At 29.0% G+C, this 15,605-nt stretch overlaps 1 protein-coding gene and 1 long non-coding RNA gene across 3 annotated transcripts in view; one reads left to right on the top strand and one right to left on the bottom strand.

Annotated features, from left to right (window-relative positions):
* The window catches only part of LOC107452360 (rho GTPase-activating protein 12), a 43,303-nt gene extending 28,573 nt beyond the window's left edge, over positions 1-14,730 (bottom strand). The window contains exons 1-4 of one of the 2 annotated variants that reach the window (XM_016068831.3): positions 14,357-14,730; positions 9,028-9,609; positions 5,109-5,312; positions 2,935-3,177 (exon numbers count right to left, since the gene is read on the bottom strand). In XM_016068831.3, coding sequence (XP_015924317.1) covers positions 2,935-3,177; positions 5,109-5,312; positions 9,028-9,540 — 960 coding nt within the window. In that variant the 5' untranslated portion in view covers positions 9,541-9,609; positions 14,357-14,730. The remainder of the gene's footprint in view (positions 1-2,934; positions 3,178-5,108; positions 5,313-9,027; positions 9,610-14,356) is intronic. The other variant, XM_071188237.1, reaches the window with a different exon arrangement.
* The window catches only part of LOC107452375 (uncharacterized), a 20,854-nt gene continuing 5,278 nt past the window's right edge, over positions 30-15,605 (top strand). The window contains exons 1-3 of the long non-coding RNA XR_011638380.1: positions 30-149; positions 10,511-10,596; positions 10,668-10,789. This is a non-coding gene — a long non-coding RNA (uncharacterized lncRNA). The remainder of the gene's footprint in view (positions 150-10,510; positions 10,597-10,667; positions 10,790-15,605) is intronic.

The raw sequence follows: 15,605 nt of genomic DNA on the forward strand, positions 1-15,605 counted from the left end.
GGAAGTTAAAAGAAAACTAAAAGGAAATAGGAAGTGAAGGAGGCAACTTCCTGCAGCTTCTGAGTGAAAATTGAAAAGGTAAAGCATTGGATACTGATGCAACTTATAATAAAACAGTTTAATTCTCATAAAATAGAACAGGAATTGAGGTAAGCTTTCCATTTTCCCATTTTGAGAAAAAAAATTGAATGATTATTGATAAGGGGAAAGGTTATCATTTTACAATAAATTTTATAATTATTTTACAGTAAAACTATCTTTTAAAAATATTTATATTTCCTTATACAGTTAATTAGTAAAATTAAAGTTAAAAAAACCTCTATAAATTAAATGAATATAGAGGGCACCTAATAGTGATCTGATAATTAATGAATGTTTCATGATTCTTGAAGAAGTGAGATGTATTTAGAAAAAGCAGTTTCTCTAACAATAGAAAAGTAATTTGACTTTTTTTATTACATTTTAATGCAAGTATCAAATTTTTCATTTTTCTATTTCTTTTTTTTTTTTTTTTTTTTTTTTTTTTTTTTTGAAAAAATTTCTTTCTCACAATCTCATTTTTTATTCTATCTCAACTCATTTATGATTCTCAAATATTTAAGTAGAAAGACACATGAAACTATTTAGAGTCAATAGCCTAGATGAATTTTAAATTTCTAACACTTTTAGTCTAGTAATTAGAGCAACAAAAAAAGTTCTTTTTTTTTTTGAAAAAATTAATAACCAAGATTTTTTTGCAGAAAGTTTTATTGTAAACATGTATTTATTATAAACATTGGTTGAAAACTACCCTACTTCCTCACTGTCCACTTCAAAATAGGGATCATTTTAGGAGGAAAAAATATGGGCGATTTAGGGATAATTGAATATGATTTATACAACAAGTGTGGTGTTGGTTCCAATTTATTTTTATCCCTGAAACGAATGAGACCAATCACAAGACAATTGGATCAATAGTTTGGAAGTTACAAGGGTTTTATGTACAAATTAGTACTTGTACCTATTTCTGTGTCTTATATTGCTATCTAAACAAGGGAGGCATTATTTCCTATGTATTTTTTCTACTAAACCAAATGAAGGTATACATAAGTCAACAGACTAAACAGTTTAGATGTTACTTAATATTTTATGTATAGAATGTACAATTTTTGACATGTTTTATGTATACTTTTTAAATCGATATATAAGGACTACCTGAACATGCAAAGTACACTTTATGATGTAATTTTTTTTAATGCTAAACTGAATGGGATTGATCTGAAAATGATTGGATTAAGAAATAAAAAGTTATGATGGTTTTTATAAGTCAGGGGCGATTATGACACTAAGTGAAAATTACAGTGCATTGCAAAAATTCGATATCAATCTATATACCATGTTAAGAAATGTAGATGTAAGTTTGATTACATTAATCAAACATCAAATTAGACATCAAATTACATATTTTTGGATAAAGAATAACAACTCTTTGTAACCCTTCGTGCAAAACAGAGTGTCTGAAATTCAAACTCTGACAGATCCTAAACTTTGGCAACACTGTCCAGGAAGTTCAAATCCTGCTGATAAATTAACTCGAGGAGAATCACTAAAAAGCCTTGTTGATGATAACTTATGGAAATTCGGGCCATCTTGGCTCATAGAGGATGAAAGTAAGTGGCCTCAAGAAAATACTGAAATTAATCATCAGCAGCATTCAGTTGATTTAGAACTTAGGAACAGCGTTATTTCTCAACACAGTTGCCTCGCAGATTCAAAAGAGACTTTACTGATTTTAGAAAATTACAGTTCTTTATTAAAGGTGAAAAAAATTGTGGCTTGGTCAAAGCGGTTTATCCAAAACTGTCGAAATTATGACAAACTGAAAGGTCCATTAACTACTGAAGAATTGAAAGAAGCCAAAGTTATTTTAATAAAGGAGGCGCANCAGTGGTGTCTACATCAAATCAAGTAATGTCTCCCTCAACATCTCCAAAAGGAATCCTGATTTCTGCTCGGTGTTTAGAAGTGAACTCATTGCTATTGATACTGCCCTGGATTCTCTTCTAACACTACAGGATCAAAATAACATCTGGATCCTCTCTGACAGCCTCAGCTCCATACAATACTTAACGCATTGGAGGAAGGTGAGAGACAAAACAGGTGCTTCAATCCTACAAAAAATTAAAATCCTCTCACGATTGCGTGAAGTCCACCTCCAATGGATCCCTTCTCACGTTGGGGTTCTGGGCAATGACATCGCCGACACTCTGGCTAAGGAGGGGACGAAAGAAAATCTGATAAGTCCAAATTCCCTCACCTTCATGGAGCTGGCATCAAAAAAGAAAAAAGAAGACCTCGCTTCCTGGCTCGTACCCCCCAAACATCACTGGTACCAGAGCACCAGTCCAGGAGGTGCACTCAACATTCGGTGCAACCGCAAGGACCAGACTGCACTTACCAGGCTTATCAGCGGCCACCTTAAGTCCCTTTCTTTTGAGGGTAGTATTAAAATCTACCCTAACTGCCCCAGGTGCCACAACATGCAGGCTTCCCCCCAACATATACTGGACTGTCTAGGTCTGGACAAAAGGGACATTCTTAATAACACACTTATGGTGGCCGACTTCCTCCGGGTGATGAATTTCATGGACATAGTTTAGCCCTGCTAATTTTGGGGATAAGGAAGAAGAAGACAAAACACAAATTTAAGTAATCCTTTTTTGACCAGCTCCATTTAATCCTAAATTTACATTAGCAGTTTTTGCTATTAATTTACAAATGACTTTTAAAAGCAACTCTTTTTAATAAGTCATTATTATGACATTTGAATTTTTTCAATTTTCCTCTAATTGGAAATTAGTTTAATTGATTTTTTATTGTCATGAATTTAAAAAAAAAAATGCTTGGATATTAGAAGTTATATTGTATTAAAGATAAAAAAACATCTTTTGGTACCTTTTTTTTGGAAGCTTCATTAAAATAATAACAAGTGCCATTTTCTGAATCAGTCATTTGGCTCCATCCAGGTGGTAAAATGGTAAACATAGTTGGCGATGATTGAGATTCTAAACTTTCATTGCTACTATGAACCAACTTTTTTAGCTTGGGTTTTAGCTGTTTAGGTGGTGGTTCGGGAACAACTTTGATAGAACTATTGTTAGATTTTGGACTATTAGATTCACTGTTGGAGGATGGAGACTGCAATTGGGAAATACAAATCATTAGAGAAGAAATTCATAATAGTAAAATGAATGCATGGGTAATTATTTGAAATATTAATTTCCTAAAAATTGCAATATAACTTGAGGGTGTGTTTTGATTCCAGATGATAGATTGCTTTGGCTTACTAATTCGCTAAGTTATAAACATACGACTGATATTCAAAATATCATTTATAACTTACTTCAAGAAAACCAATGATTTAAAATAGAGTAATTTGTTATGAGGCTATATCATTCCAATAGAACATTAATGAATACAATAATATGAATGAACTATATCTGTTCACATAATCTGCTACAAAAGCATTTTGATTGGAGATTTCCAATCGTAAATTAGGGCGAAAGCATTACAAACAGTTCTGCTCTAGTCATAGTCAGCACACAAAAAAACCAGCATCTTTTTCAGAAGTGTAAACAGATTAAATTAACTTTTTAAAAGAGTGTGCAATGCTAAATTGACCTAAAAACATTTCAACTTTTGATTGAGCCAATCAAAAGTTAAAATGCTTTTTGGTCAATATAAATATATATGTATTTTTTGATAACTACTTTTTGGTATGCTAATTTCCAGTTCTTAAGAGTGTAATATAAATACCAACTTAAAAACATCTGGTTTCTAAAATTAAGTTTCTTCAGCGCAAAATATTTGATAAATATAAAATTAATTACACTTTTACTTCTGGAAAAAAATTGAAAAAATTAGCTATGGTGAAAGAGAAAATTCCTTTTGTTATGTCTCACTTATTTTCTAATTTATGTTTATACAGAAACAAAAAATAAACCAATAAACATGTAAGGCAGAACTAATATTTTTCATACAAATTTCCTTTTTTTAAAATCAAAGAATATTTAAAACTCATATCTTTTTTGATTTGGTAGAATAAATAATATTTTTAGTGATAAATCTATTTTATAAAAAATACGATTTAGCAAATTTTCTATATATGAGGTATTTGCCCTTGCAATACTATCATTGTGAACTGATACAGTTATGTAAAAATAGTTGATTTGGTAGCAAAAAGAATGGTTACATTTTTCAGATCAACAGCTACATAGGTTTAACTGTCCTGATATAAAAAAATGATGAGTAAGTCGTTTCACAATTTTTTTTATTTCAAGGAATAACAGCCCGTTCACATTTACATGTACCACAATATTTAATAACTTAGAGAAAAGACATTAAAAGCATTAGTAATAATGTACAGTTTCATAAGAAAAAAAAAGGGCGAATTATGAAGAGAAATTTATGAGAGTGTTATTATTTTTTTTAAATATTTTTAACAGGATATTCTCTTTTCCATTCTTCCAAAGAAATAAGGTATGAAAAGCTAGAATTGAAACATACAATTGATATTTCATTTATTTGGATGCTGTAGAAGTTAAAAAGTGATCGTCCGAACATATTTTAAGTTTTGTTCCCACCAGTTATAATTATAATACTCACAATATTAATAATTATAATCGCATGTTTAATTGAAGTAATGTTGAAAAGGGAATGTTACAAATCTGAACTTTCGAGAGAAACCAAAAAATAAATAAATAAAATACTGTGTCAAATATGAAAAGATTGTTTTAATTGCTTCCAAATTGTTGGATTCTCTTCTTTAGGCAGTCTAGAAAATTACTCGGCATTTGATAATCGGTGATTGATATTCCAGAACCAACTAAAAGCTTATTTTCATAAAAAAGTTACACACCCTCTTTTAACATTGAACGCTTCAATGATAGATATATAAATTATAACTACAATAAATGTGATAAAAATAACAATTTTGTTGCTATCTTTGAGGCATTGAACACACTAAAAAAATTGCCATACTGCCGCTTATATAGCAGCATTAGTCCGTTAAGGATTAACTTATTTAAGCGAAATGTTATTTTAACTTTTGAAATAAATGTGTGGATTACCTGCATGTTTTCATGACGCCGCGGTGGTTTCCAGGTTACCTTTCGCGTAGAGGAATGATAGTAATATTTACGTCCACTATCTTCTTCGACATATTCAAACCAATCATTGCTAAGTTTTCTTACAGGTTTATCGTGATTTTTGGGTACAGGTGGTAATTTACCAAATTGCAAAGGGAGGTTCATATAAATTGGAGCCTCTGATTCCTAAAACAAATTAGTTTTTAATCATATTATGAAAATACAGCTATTAACAAGACATGCAAAATTTTTTAGCAAAGTTATAACATTAATTAAAATTCCATTCCCAGTATTAAAAAAAAATTATAAAATTCTACTGCCTGAACTAGTTTTAAAAACAGTTTCAATATTTAAAAAGTAGCCTATGCAGTAAACTAGTTTTAAAAATAGGTTAAATTGTTAAAAACTAACATTTCCAAAAACAATCCATATTGGGCAATTTATCAAAAGCTAATTTTTTTATATTTTAATCTAGAAACAATTGTAGCTGAATAGATGTAAGAAGAGATTAGGTAAATTTTGAGGAAAATGAAACTACGTTTATATTAGAAAAATAAATCCCTGAGAAATGGGGGGAAAAGTTTAGAGGATGATACAGTTTGGAGATGTATAAAAAAAAGTTTATATATATATATATATATTCTTAGTACAGTCTATTTGTAGTAAAAATATGAATAACTGAAATGCCCTTGTATTTGAAAGAAGTGTTTCATACAAATAACAATATGAGTAAATGGATCTATATTTTAATTCTAACAGTGCTATATTATAATCCTGAGAACTGCTATTCTTAAATTAAGATAAACATTTCACATATGTTATAAAGTATTCTGTAACCATACTATGAAACATTTTGTGAAATATTTTACATAAATAACATTACTAATAAATGTATTTTAATTCTGCTATATTTTAATAATTTTACTTTATAATGTGATTGTAAATAATCTAATTTTTTGAGAACCATCTGTAAAAATTCATTGTTTTGCTTCTTAGGAAAGATATATTGTGTTCTTGAAATTGATGTTAAGCACTCTAATTACTTTTAAAAGTGAGCACTAGTCAATACAATTTTATTTAGTAGTTAAGCATGCTATATTCTGTGAAATATCAGATCGTAATTATAAGACTTTAGAAAAAGTTAATCATTGCATAAATGAAAAACAAGTATGATTTAGTAAAGCTTCATTATCAGTACCCACAGGTTTTTGAAATTTTTTAGCGCCAAATTGGGCATTAACTGATGATAATCTGGTTTCAATTTGAAGGTAGAAACAGAAAGTAGCAGGTGGTGATCAGCAAAAGGGATGATGATGATGTAATGATAGTTTTTTTTTTTTGCGAAAACCGAGTGGAGTTTAGGTTATTCGAATTTAATTTTAGGAATGTGTTTTTCGCGACATTAATTTCTTGTTTTTGTGTAAGCTGAATGTTTAGGTGGGAGTTAATGCAATTTGTAAATACAGTAGAGCGCTGATTATCCGAACTGTGTCCGAAATTTTTTATTTTTTTTTAAAGTTTAGAATACTTTTTAACTTATCGACAATTTTTCTGAATTTAGAAGAATAAATAATATCCACTACATCTGATTTACAGCCTTTTTTAGCAGTTTTCTTATAGTAGCCATGCATACATGAATTGTTATACAGTTAAACCTATATACCCCTTTAGCCCTCTTCGACTGAAAATCATCTTTTAAGAATGCGAGCTTCAATTTGACAGTCTACAATGGTTGGATTGCGGAAGGAGTTTATGAATAGATAAGTGCTGAAGTTCTACAATTGGGGGATGGGTAGTTGTCACTTATGGTTAATGATTAGTGATTACAGTGCTCAGAATCTTAAATCTTGGAATAAAATTCTGAACAGAAAAACAAACTAAACTGAAGTTTCTGAAGCAGTAGATCCTTCGGATCAAAAGATGCCAGGTTATACAGCAAAAGAAATAGAAGATTGGTCTCGAGACACTGAAAACGACCAAGGATTTCAAATTTTAAATGATGATGAAATTGTTGCTGAAATTTTGAATGAAAATTGGAACTCCACAGACGAAGAGGAAGAAGTAGGTGATCAAGTTCAAGATAGTGGACCTTCTCATATAGAAGCATGCAATTCATTAGATATTGCAATGAATAGGCTAGAGCGTCAAAATGATGTTGATTTGTTTAAAAAGAAAAAGGGATATGGCTGCTCAAAAAAGAGCATCTTCTTTGAAACAAAAGTCTTTGCTGGATTTCTTTTGCAATGGAAAATGATGAAAAATGTGGTAAAATCAGTAATTGACAAAAGAGTTATAAAAAGTTGAAATATGATAAAAATAATTCAAAATGAAAAAAATATTAAATAAAAATTGAAAAAAAAAAAAAAAACTTTTAAGCATGCCAGAGCTATTTTAGATAGTACTGCCAGTCCTAAGGATAGAAAAAGTGTGAAGGGAAGTTAGTGCATAAATAATAATCATTTATACTAGATTTTAAACATCTTTCCAATTATCCGAACTTTTCATTATCCGAACCATGTTTGGTCCCAAGCAGTTCGGATAATCGGCGCTCTACTGTTCATTCGGATTTAAACTTGCTGATGCAAAGATTACTATTTTTGTTGTATTGATTTGAGTAATTTATGAGTTCAGAGGCAAAATTTTGAGAGTTGCAAATTAAGATTTCTGAAGAAAAAAACGGTTTTGGTTGTTAGTAAGGTCAGCCTGATCATCCTAATCATGTGTGTCTTTATAAGTTATTCACGTGTTATAAAAAATGAAGTTGTGCAAATAATTATGAATTTTAGATAAATTTGTAGTGAAATAATATATGATAAACGTGGTTGTTATTTGAAGATTGATTAATGGAATTATAGCTTTAAGGTGAGTTTTCATGGATTTATATTATGCAGAGTGTTAACAGAAATAATGCCAGGGGGAATGATTTCATGTATATCTGCGGTATTTTTGTTTAATTAATGTTTGAAATTTAACCTACATTGATGATTTTTTAATGTTGAATGTTAATGCCCGGGATGCATGTAACCAACTTTTACAACAACAGATTGTGAAGAGAGATTTTGAGTGCACTGATTAGATTTCTCGGGAGTGGCACTTAACTTTTAAAAAAAATACATCAGTGTAGGATATACTGGACAAATGTATTTCAGGCAGTTGCACTTAATCTAAAAATAAAAAAAATCAGTGTAGGGTATGCTTTAATTTTTAATCACATCACTTTCCAAAAAAATAAAATATTATAAATACATAACTGCTTTGAACTAAAATATTATATTTTTTTTAAAAACAAATTGCTTATTTTGCAATGACTTAATAATATAATTTGCACTTGCAAATCGAGTCATTGCAAATGAAAAACGAGTTGACAAATGCAATACTGAAATCCTTGACCACCTAAGTTTGAACCCTTATGAGAACATTCTCTTAAATTTATTTCATTCACTAAAACTTCATTCGCTGAAATAAAAGGTTCTTTACAGACAGTTGTATTCCTTGTGTACAGTTGTTTTAAAGTGCCATGTTTTGTACGTAGTTTATAAAAGTTTTCATTTTTATCTTTTTTTTTGTTTTAAGCATGTCTAAATAGTTGTTAAAACATGATTTCATAACTTCCAAATTGTCATGCATTGTACCAAAGGATTACATTTACCAAACTTCATTGATTATTATTAATAAGAACTGGTAAATGTGATAAATTTGCTTACACACTTCCATAGAAAACCTGCTTTTCAATCTGCAATGAAATACATACAGCTTTGGAAGTGTGCTCAATTCTTTTCTTAGGGAGTGACAGATTTTGAATGACTATAATTAATAGTAGATTTAACAAGATTGAACAATCCACATTTGACTATATTCTGAAATCATTATTCCCTGTAATTAGCAAAAATTATGTACTTACTTGAGTAAAGGAATTGTCACTAAGTTTTGAAACTTCAATATTTTCTAACTCATTTGATGTTAGTTCCTTTTGGGAAGGTAAAATATTTGATTGACTCACTGAGTTCTTTCCACACTCATCATTTAATTCATCATTATAGCAAAGAGGATTGCTAAATGAAAGTGCATCTCTACATTGAGATTTAGAAATGCCATTCTCTGGATAGCTTTCTACACTTTGACTTTTTGAGGTTTTACTTTTAAAAGTTTGATTTAAGTTGTTATCTTCCAGTTTGTTATTTTTGGTGAAGTTTGAATTAACATCAGTTGAATCTTTAGTAAACAAAGAAATGATGCTTAAATAGTTGGACGGAGCATAAAAAGGTTGATCATCAGAGTTTCGAATAACTTGCCACCAATTTTCATTTGATTTCTTAAGAAGTAACAGTTCTTCTCCAGCTTTCATTTTAACTTCATTACCTTCCTCTGTATGATAGGCAAAATCATATAGCACTTGAACATACACCTCAGACATTTCTAAGATGCTCAAATGATTTCTTCCAACAATCTACAGAAAACCATTCGTAGAAAAATGAAATCGAACCTGAAAAATAAACAATTATTTTGTTAAAAGTATTGGGGTAAGATAAGAGAGAGAAATAATAAAATATTTGAAATAAAGGTATTTAAATAAGATAATTAAAAATTAATACATTTCTTAAAAAGTAAGAAAGACATTGACAACTTCTATTTTATTTTATTATTAAGAAATATGATATGTACGTTTTAAAGGAATGGTATAGATAGAAACAAAGAACCATCAATCCATTTTCTGAAGAAAAAAAAGGCTATTGTAATTCTGAATTTCTTCTTTACACTAAAACATCTTCAACACAGTACTTGAAAATATTAATTTTATGATTGAAAAATACACTTAAAGAGCTCTCAGTAATCTGAGTAAATGTCAGTGTCATATAACTTGGATAATTTACATGTATAATGTCTTTTACAGTAATAAATTTAACTACTCATTGGAAAATAAAAAGACAAACAGAAAATTAGCAGAAGACAAAGAAACAGCAGACTTAGCAGCTTAGTACCTAAAGTAAATTACGGTATGTTTGTCAAGAAAAGTGAGATTTCGTGATGAGAAAATGTAAAATACGGAATTGGTAAAAAGTTTTAATTTATTTTAGCAATATTAACCTAAAAAATATTAAGAACGATTTTAAAAAAAATAAAAGTAGGTTAAAAAAATCATCCGCAAGGCTCTAGACTTATAATAGTAACTACAGATAAAATACTTTAATACAGATAAAACCCATAATTATATTAGTTAACAATTGAGATTATTTTATATTGGTTATAATATTCTCCTGAAAATTATTTACCAGGTTAGAGAATTAGCGAAAATATTATTTTAATAAGGTTACAAAGTATTTCCTTAAAATAAATTTACAAACAAAATGTGTTTTATATATATATATATTTTCTTTTTTTGACAGGTATGAGACTGCTCTTTGGAAAACCATAAGGTCATGCTGCCAACAAGAGAGAGACTGTTGAAATAAACCAATAATGCTTACATAAAGTTAGTGGCTTTACCATTTGATATAAATTTTATAAAATATTTAGAAATTCAAATAAATAACAATCTTATAGAATTAGAGTGACAACAGACAGATAATGGAGGATTTGCAACAACAGAATATTTATTCCTGGTACTATAAATTACTTGAAATGTTAAAGGATAAGGAACAAGAACATAGAGAAAGGAGGAATGGGTATGTTTTTGATATTTACATGTTTAATCATAGTTAAATCTAAACTGCCTTTCAATCTTGTTATTTCGATCGCCTCTTAAAGAGGAATGGCTTCTCAGCTCTGGCAGCTTGACAATCTACAAGTGGAGCTGAGAAATTTAAAGTAGAACAGTTTAATGACTATTGGTGGATTTACAGGCTAATCAAAGCAGTCACCAATCTGCTCTCTGAACGCAGTAGATGCTTTACTTAGAATTGTGTCTTATGATCAGTCTAGTTTGGGACATTCACTGTTTAGATTTCCTTGCTCAGAGAAAAGATTCAGTATTAAAAGAACAAAAGATTGCAGCAGAACAATTCAAGTAAAAATAATATTTTGAAGGTTTAAGAAAAAAGTGATTTAGAAAAACTAATAGTAGTAAAAATAATAGTGATAACTGTATAGTAGCAATATAATTGATAAGCTGATAAGTAGCAAGATAGATAAAAAATAGTAAAAATAATTAAAACTCAATTTAAGCCTTCATCAACAAACCTGCTGAAATTTAAAAATCTCTTAAAAAAAATACAGCACAAATCTCTTAAGAAAAATACATCTGGAAACAAAGGTGAAATTAAAGCAATTTTTTCAATATTTTAAGTAAGTATTTTCGTACTTTTCTCCAAGTAAAAAATTATTTTTTTTTTCTAATTTGGTAATAGAATTTTTCTGTTCTACAGCTAAATGTATTAAATATTGACAAGTACTAAGAAATATTATCAATTATTCTTCCCTCCCCCCAGTTCTAATTTCCTTTCAATGATAGAACAGTGAAACTTATGACTTGGAACGTCCCATGGATTGACAGTATTAAAGGCATTATTTAGATTGGGGATAACCTTTATTTTAGGATGTTAAAGGAGAGGACATTTTCAAATTCCCTGACTTTTCATTGATATTTCCCTTGTATCATGCAGATAATATTTAAAATTGAATTTTATTAAATAAAAAAATAATATTAATGGACAGATTAATATTATAAAATAAACACTATGTGCTTGAAAATGAGGCAGGTTTCATTCTAGACCTTAAAAAGGGTAGCATTCTAGAAACTTAAAAAGACATTATTTCCCCCCAAAAAGGTACATCCATCAATAAAGAAGCATTATATTTCACAGAAATCTGAATAGCCTTTAAAAAACTCAAAATATATTCTTAATTTAATATTTTTAAAAATCTTGTTTTCAAAGAGTTAAATAACTGATAAATAATTTCACAGCAAAATAAGCATGTTATATAAACCAGTTTTAAAATGAGTATTATGCTGCTTTTTGTAATAATGTTTTAAAATATCAGAACTTTAAACATGATGTTAAAATGGCTGAAAATTGATAAGTAGCTATAACTTCCAGAAACGCGATCAGAATTTAATGTGGATTTGAGTTTGAATTGTAGTGAATATCGGGTGCATAAAAAATTAATTACTAAAATATGAAATTCACTAAACACAACATCACATTAAGGATATTGGATTTGAAAAGAATCACACAAAAATAGCTAAAAAACAGACAAATATCAGCCAATAAATGATGCAGATTTACCATGGAATTGTTATGAACTGAGTGAGTTAAAAAGTGATTCCTAAAGTTTGAAGTGCAGGCTTATCTTAACAACTCTGTATAAAAAATATCAGATTTAGAAAAAACAGGTGGAAATGGCGGAAAAACAATTGGGAAAAGAGGTGGAATACTGTCGCAAATCGAAGAATTCAATAAGTGACAATTCAAATTCAATCGCAAGTTGTAATAATGTATTAAAAAAAATTAAGTTTGAAAAACTAAGTGGAAAGAGCCGAAAAAAATAATAAATAACAGCTGAAAAATGGCACATTAAACAATGTAAAATTTTGATGAAATAGTCGGGAATTAAATGTGTCAAAAAGTGGTAACTGAAATTCAAAATTCTCACGTAATAACATCATATTAAAAATATCAGAATTTGAAAATCTATGTGAAAGAAGCTGAAAAATTTTATAAATATAACTAAATAGCTTGTAACTAAATAAACAACTTGCGAAAGAACAGTCATCAATTACGACAGAAAATTACCATGCAATCTCTAAAAATCAAATGGGTCAAGAAAAGATAACTCAAAATCGAAATTCTCACCTTGTAATAACATAGTATTTAAAATATCAAACTTATAAAACTATGTGAAAAGAGGAGAAAAAGGATGAATAACTGCAATCAAACACAAACGTGAATCAAACAAGTCAAAAAAGGATTACCCAAATTCAAAATTTGCACATCTGTAACATCATATAAAAAATATCGAAATTTTAAAAACCATGTGAAAGGGGCTGAAATGATAAGTTATGAAAATCTCAAAGATGTGGAATTACGACAAAATAATCGTAAATCAAATGCTTCAAAAAAGTGATAACTCAAATTCGAAATTCACCTGTAGAATACTAAATACATTGGAATACTAACTAATACAAAATAAATATATTGGAATACAAACTAAATATATTGGAATTTGAAAAACCATATGGAAACGACCCCTTCCCCCCCCCCCCAAAAAAAAGATGAATTACTTTTAAAAAAATAATGGAAACTTTAGAACCACTGGGAAGAAATATGGCAGAAAACTCATTTGTGTCATTCTTAGTGAAGCGCCATTCACGGATTGAAGCATTCATTGATCGCTTGTTGTTGATAACTTTACCTGTTTTACTAACATTTTAGACAAATTCCCTGATATTTCCAGAATCAATTAATTCCCTGATAATTGTGGGTTTCTCCTATCCCTGCTATTTATGCAATTACCTCACCGCATGTCAGAGTAGCCAAATGTAAGTTTAAGCTTACTGATAATTAGTATTTTCTAACTTAGAATCCATATTACTTTGGCTAAATACTAAGGTATAATATAATATTTATATGGTTTGGGGTCATAGTCCCTAGGTGATATTCTCCCATCGTGATCTGCTGCACCAACTAAAATTTCCAAGATGCCAAATGGATTTTAAACTTGCAAATTTTTAAAAAAAAATTGGTAAATTTGTCCGGGGGTGGCTATGAGTTATACCCTTTGAGTTGGACAACTTCTGTGATGTTTTATTTAGTTTCTCAAAAAATTTGCCAAGATTGAGCGGTTATTCTGATCACGATACAGAAATCTTTCCTGTCCCTTTAAAGTTATTGGTTGAATTCCTAATTCTATACAGTTATACATCATCATTTGGTTTAAATACAATATGTACATGAGACAAAAATCAATTTTTGTCGAAACCAAAATAAAAAAATGAAGGAATGAAATAGCATGATGCATTATAGATCATAATTTAACTTATACCTCTCTACCTAGTTCAATCAACACAACATATTTGTTGTGGGATTTATAAAATATCTAACGTATTTAATTGCAACACGTTTTAAATATTTTCAATCTGAAAGTAATTCTGAAGTAAGATTCTAAAACTATTATAGATTATTGAGGATAAAACCTATAACGTGAATGAAAAGTAAGGAGATATTTCCGTATCGTGAAAAAGTAATTTGATAAAGAGCATTTTTATAAGTAACTAAAACTAAACTTTTACTTACAACAAAAACTTAAGACATGACATAGGATATCCTAACTACAAACTTAGTATTTATTTAAGAAAAAAGGGAAAGACACAAAAAATTATTCTTATATTAAAATTGTTATGTAGAAGACGTATAATTTTAACATCTCGTAATTATTAAAGCGATAAATTTGAACTTGCATCATCATATAACAAATTAAATTGCGTAATATAACCAAAACTGTAAAAATAATAATATGACTGATGCGTGTCAAATCATTTTAATAATTAAATAACTAATTAATAAAATTTTAAATTGCCAACATCCTTCAAAAGTTTAATCAGTTCAGTTTACGAAACGGCTCAATTATTAGTAAACATTGAAAAGTGGAAGTCATAGTTCTTAAAATCGACAGCTGAGGTAATTTTCAGCAGACACTTGCAGCCTGATAAAGATGAATCTCAAAAGAATAAATCTCATTGGTTAATTCTAAAATATGCTCTTTTTACGTTTCTTGGGTTTACTAGATTTGGCTAGTTTAGCTTATATTAACAATTAATAACAGTTTTAATTCTCTTGAGCCTCATTATAATAAAGGAATGTATTTTCACTGAAATAAAGCTCAAAGTAATCGCAAATTTTCTTGTTTGCTTGTCAATTTATAAAATAAAACTAATTTCTTCACACATGAATATCATTTGTGGGCAGTGAAGGGAACTTAAAGGGGTATCCAATTGACAAAATGGAATGGCACTAAAACTTTAAATTACAATTATTTTCATTAATTTTAATTTTAAACAGAAAATAATATGATGCCCAGGAAAAATTAATTATGAAATTTTAGGGCATTTTAAAATACTGATGAGAAAAATAATTTTCAAAATTTATATATTCTTCACATATTAACTGTATTTTAAGAAAAAAATTAAAATATTAGTTTTAGTTTTTTAACACTATATTGGCGATCGAAATGGGCTGCAGGTGGCGTAGAGCAGAACTCTTTTCCTATGGCAACACTTCACATGCTTTCCCCATTAGCGTGTGGAAAGTCATAGAGGAAGGAAGTACGTTAGTTTCTCTCGTGATTTTCATATAGATTAAAATCTTTCAACTTGAAACACTATATGAAACTGAAAACTGCATTAAACATAGTTCTAAAGAAAAGTATCACGGAAATTTTAAAAAATATTTTTATTAAATAAAAAGGAAAAATATTAAGAAAAGGGAAAATAGCGTAGTACATTCCTATACAACTGAAAAGAGGAGGAGAGGGAAGGGAGAAGGG

Source organism: Parasteatoda tepidariorum, chromosome X2, assembly GCF_043381705.1.
Source record: "Parasteatoda tepidariorum isolate YZ-2023 chromosome X2, CAS_Ptep_4.0, whole genome shotgun sequence".
In the NCBI taxonomy this organism is placed as follows: Eukaryota; Metazoa; Arthropoda; class Arachnida; order Araneae; family Theridiidae; genus Parasteatoda; species Parasteatoda tepidariorum.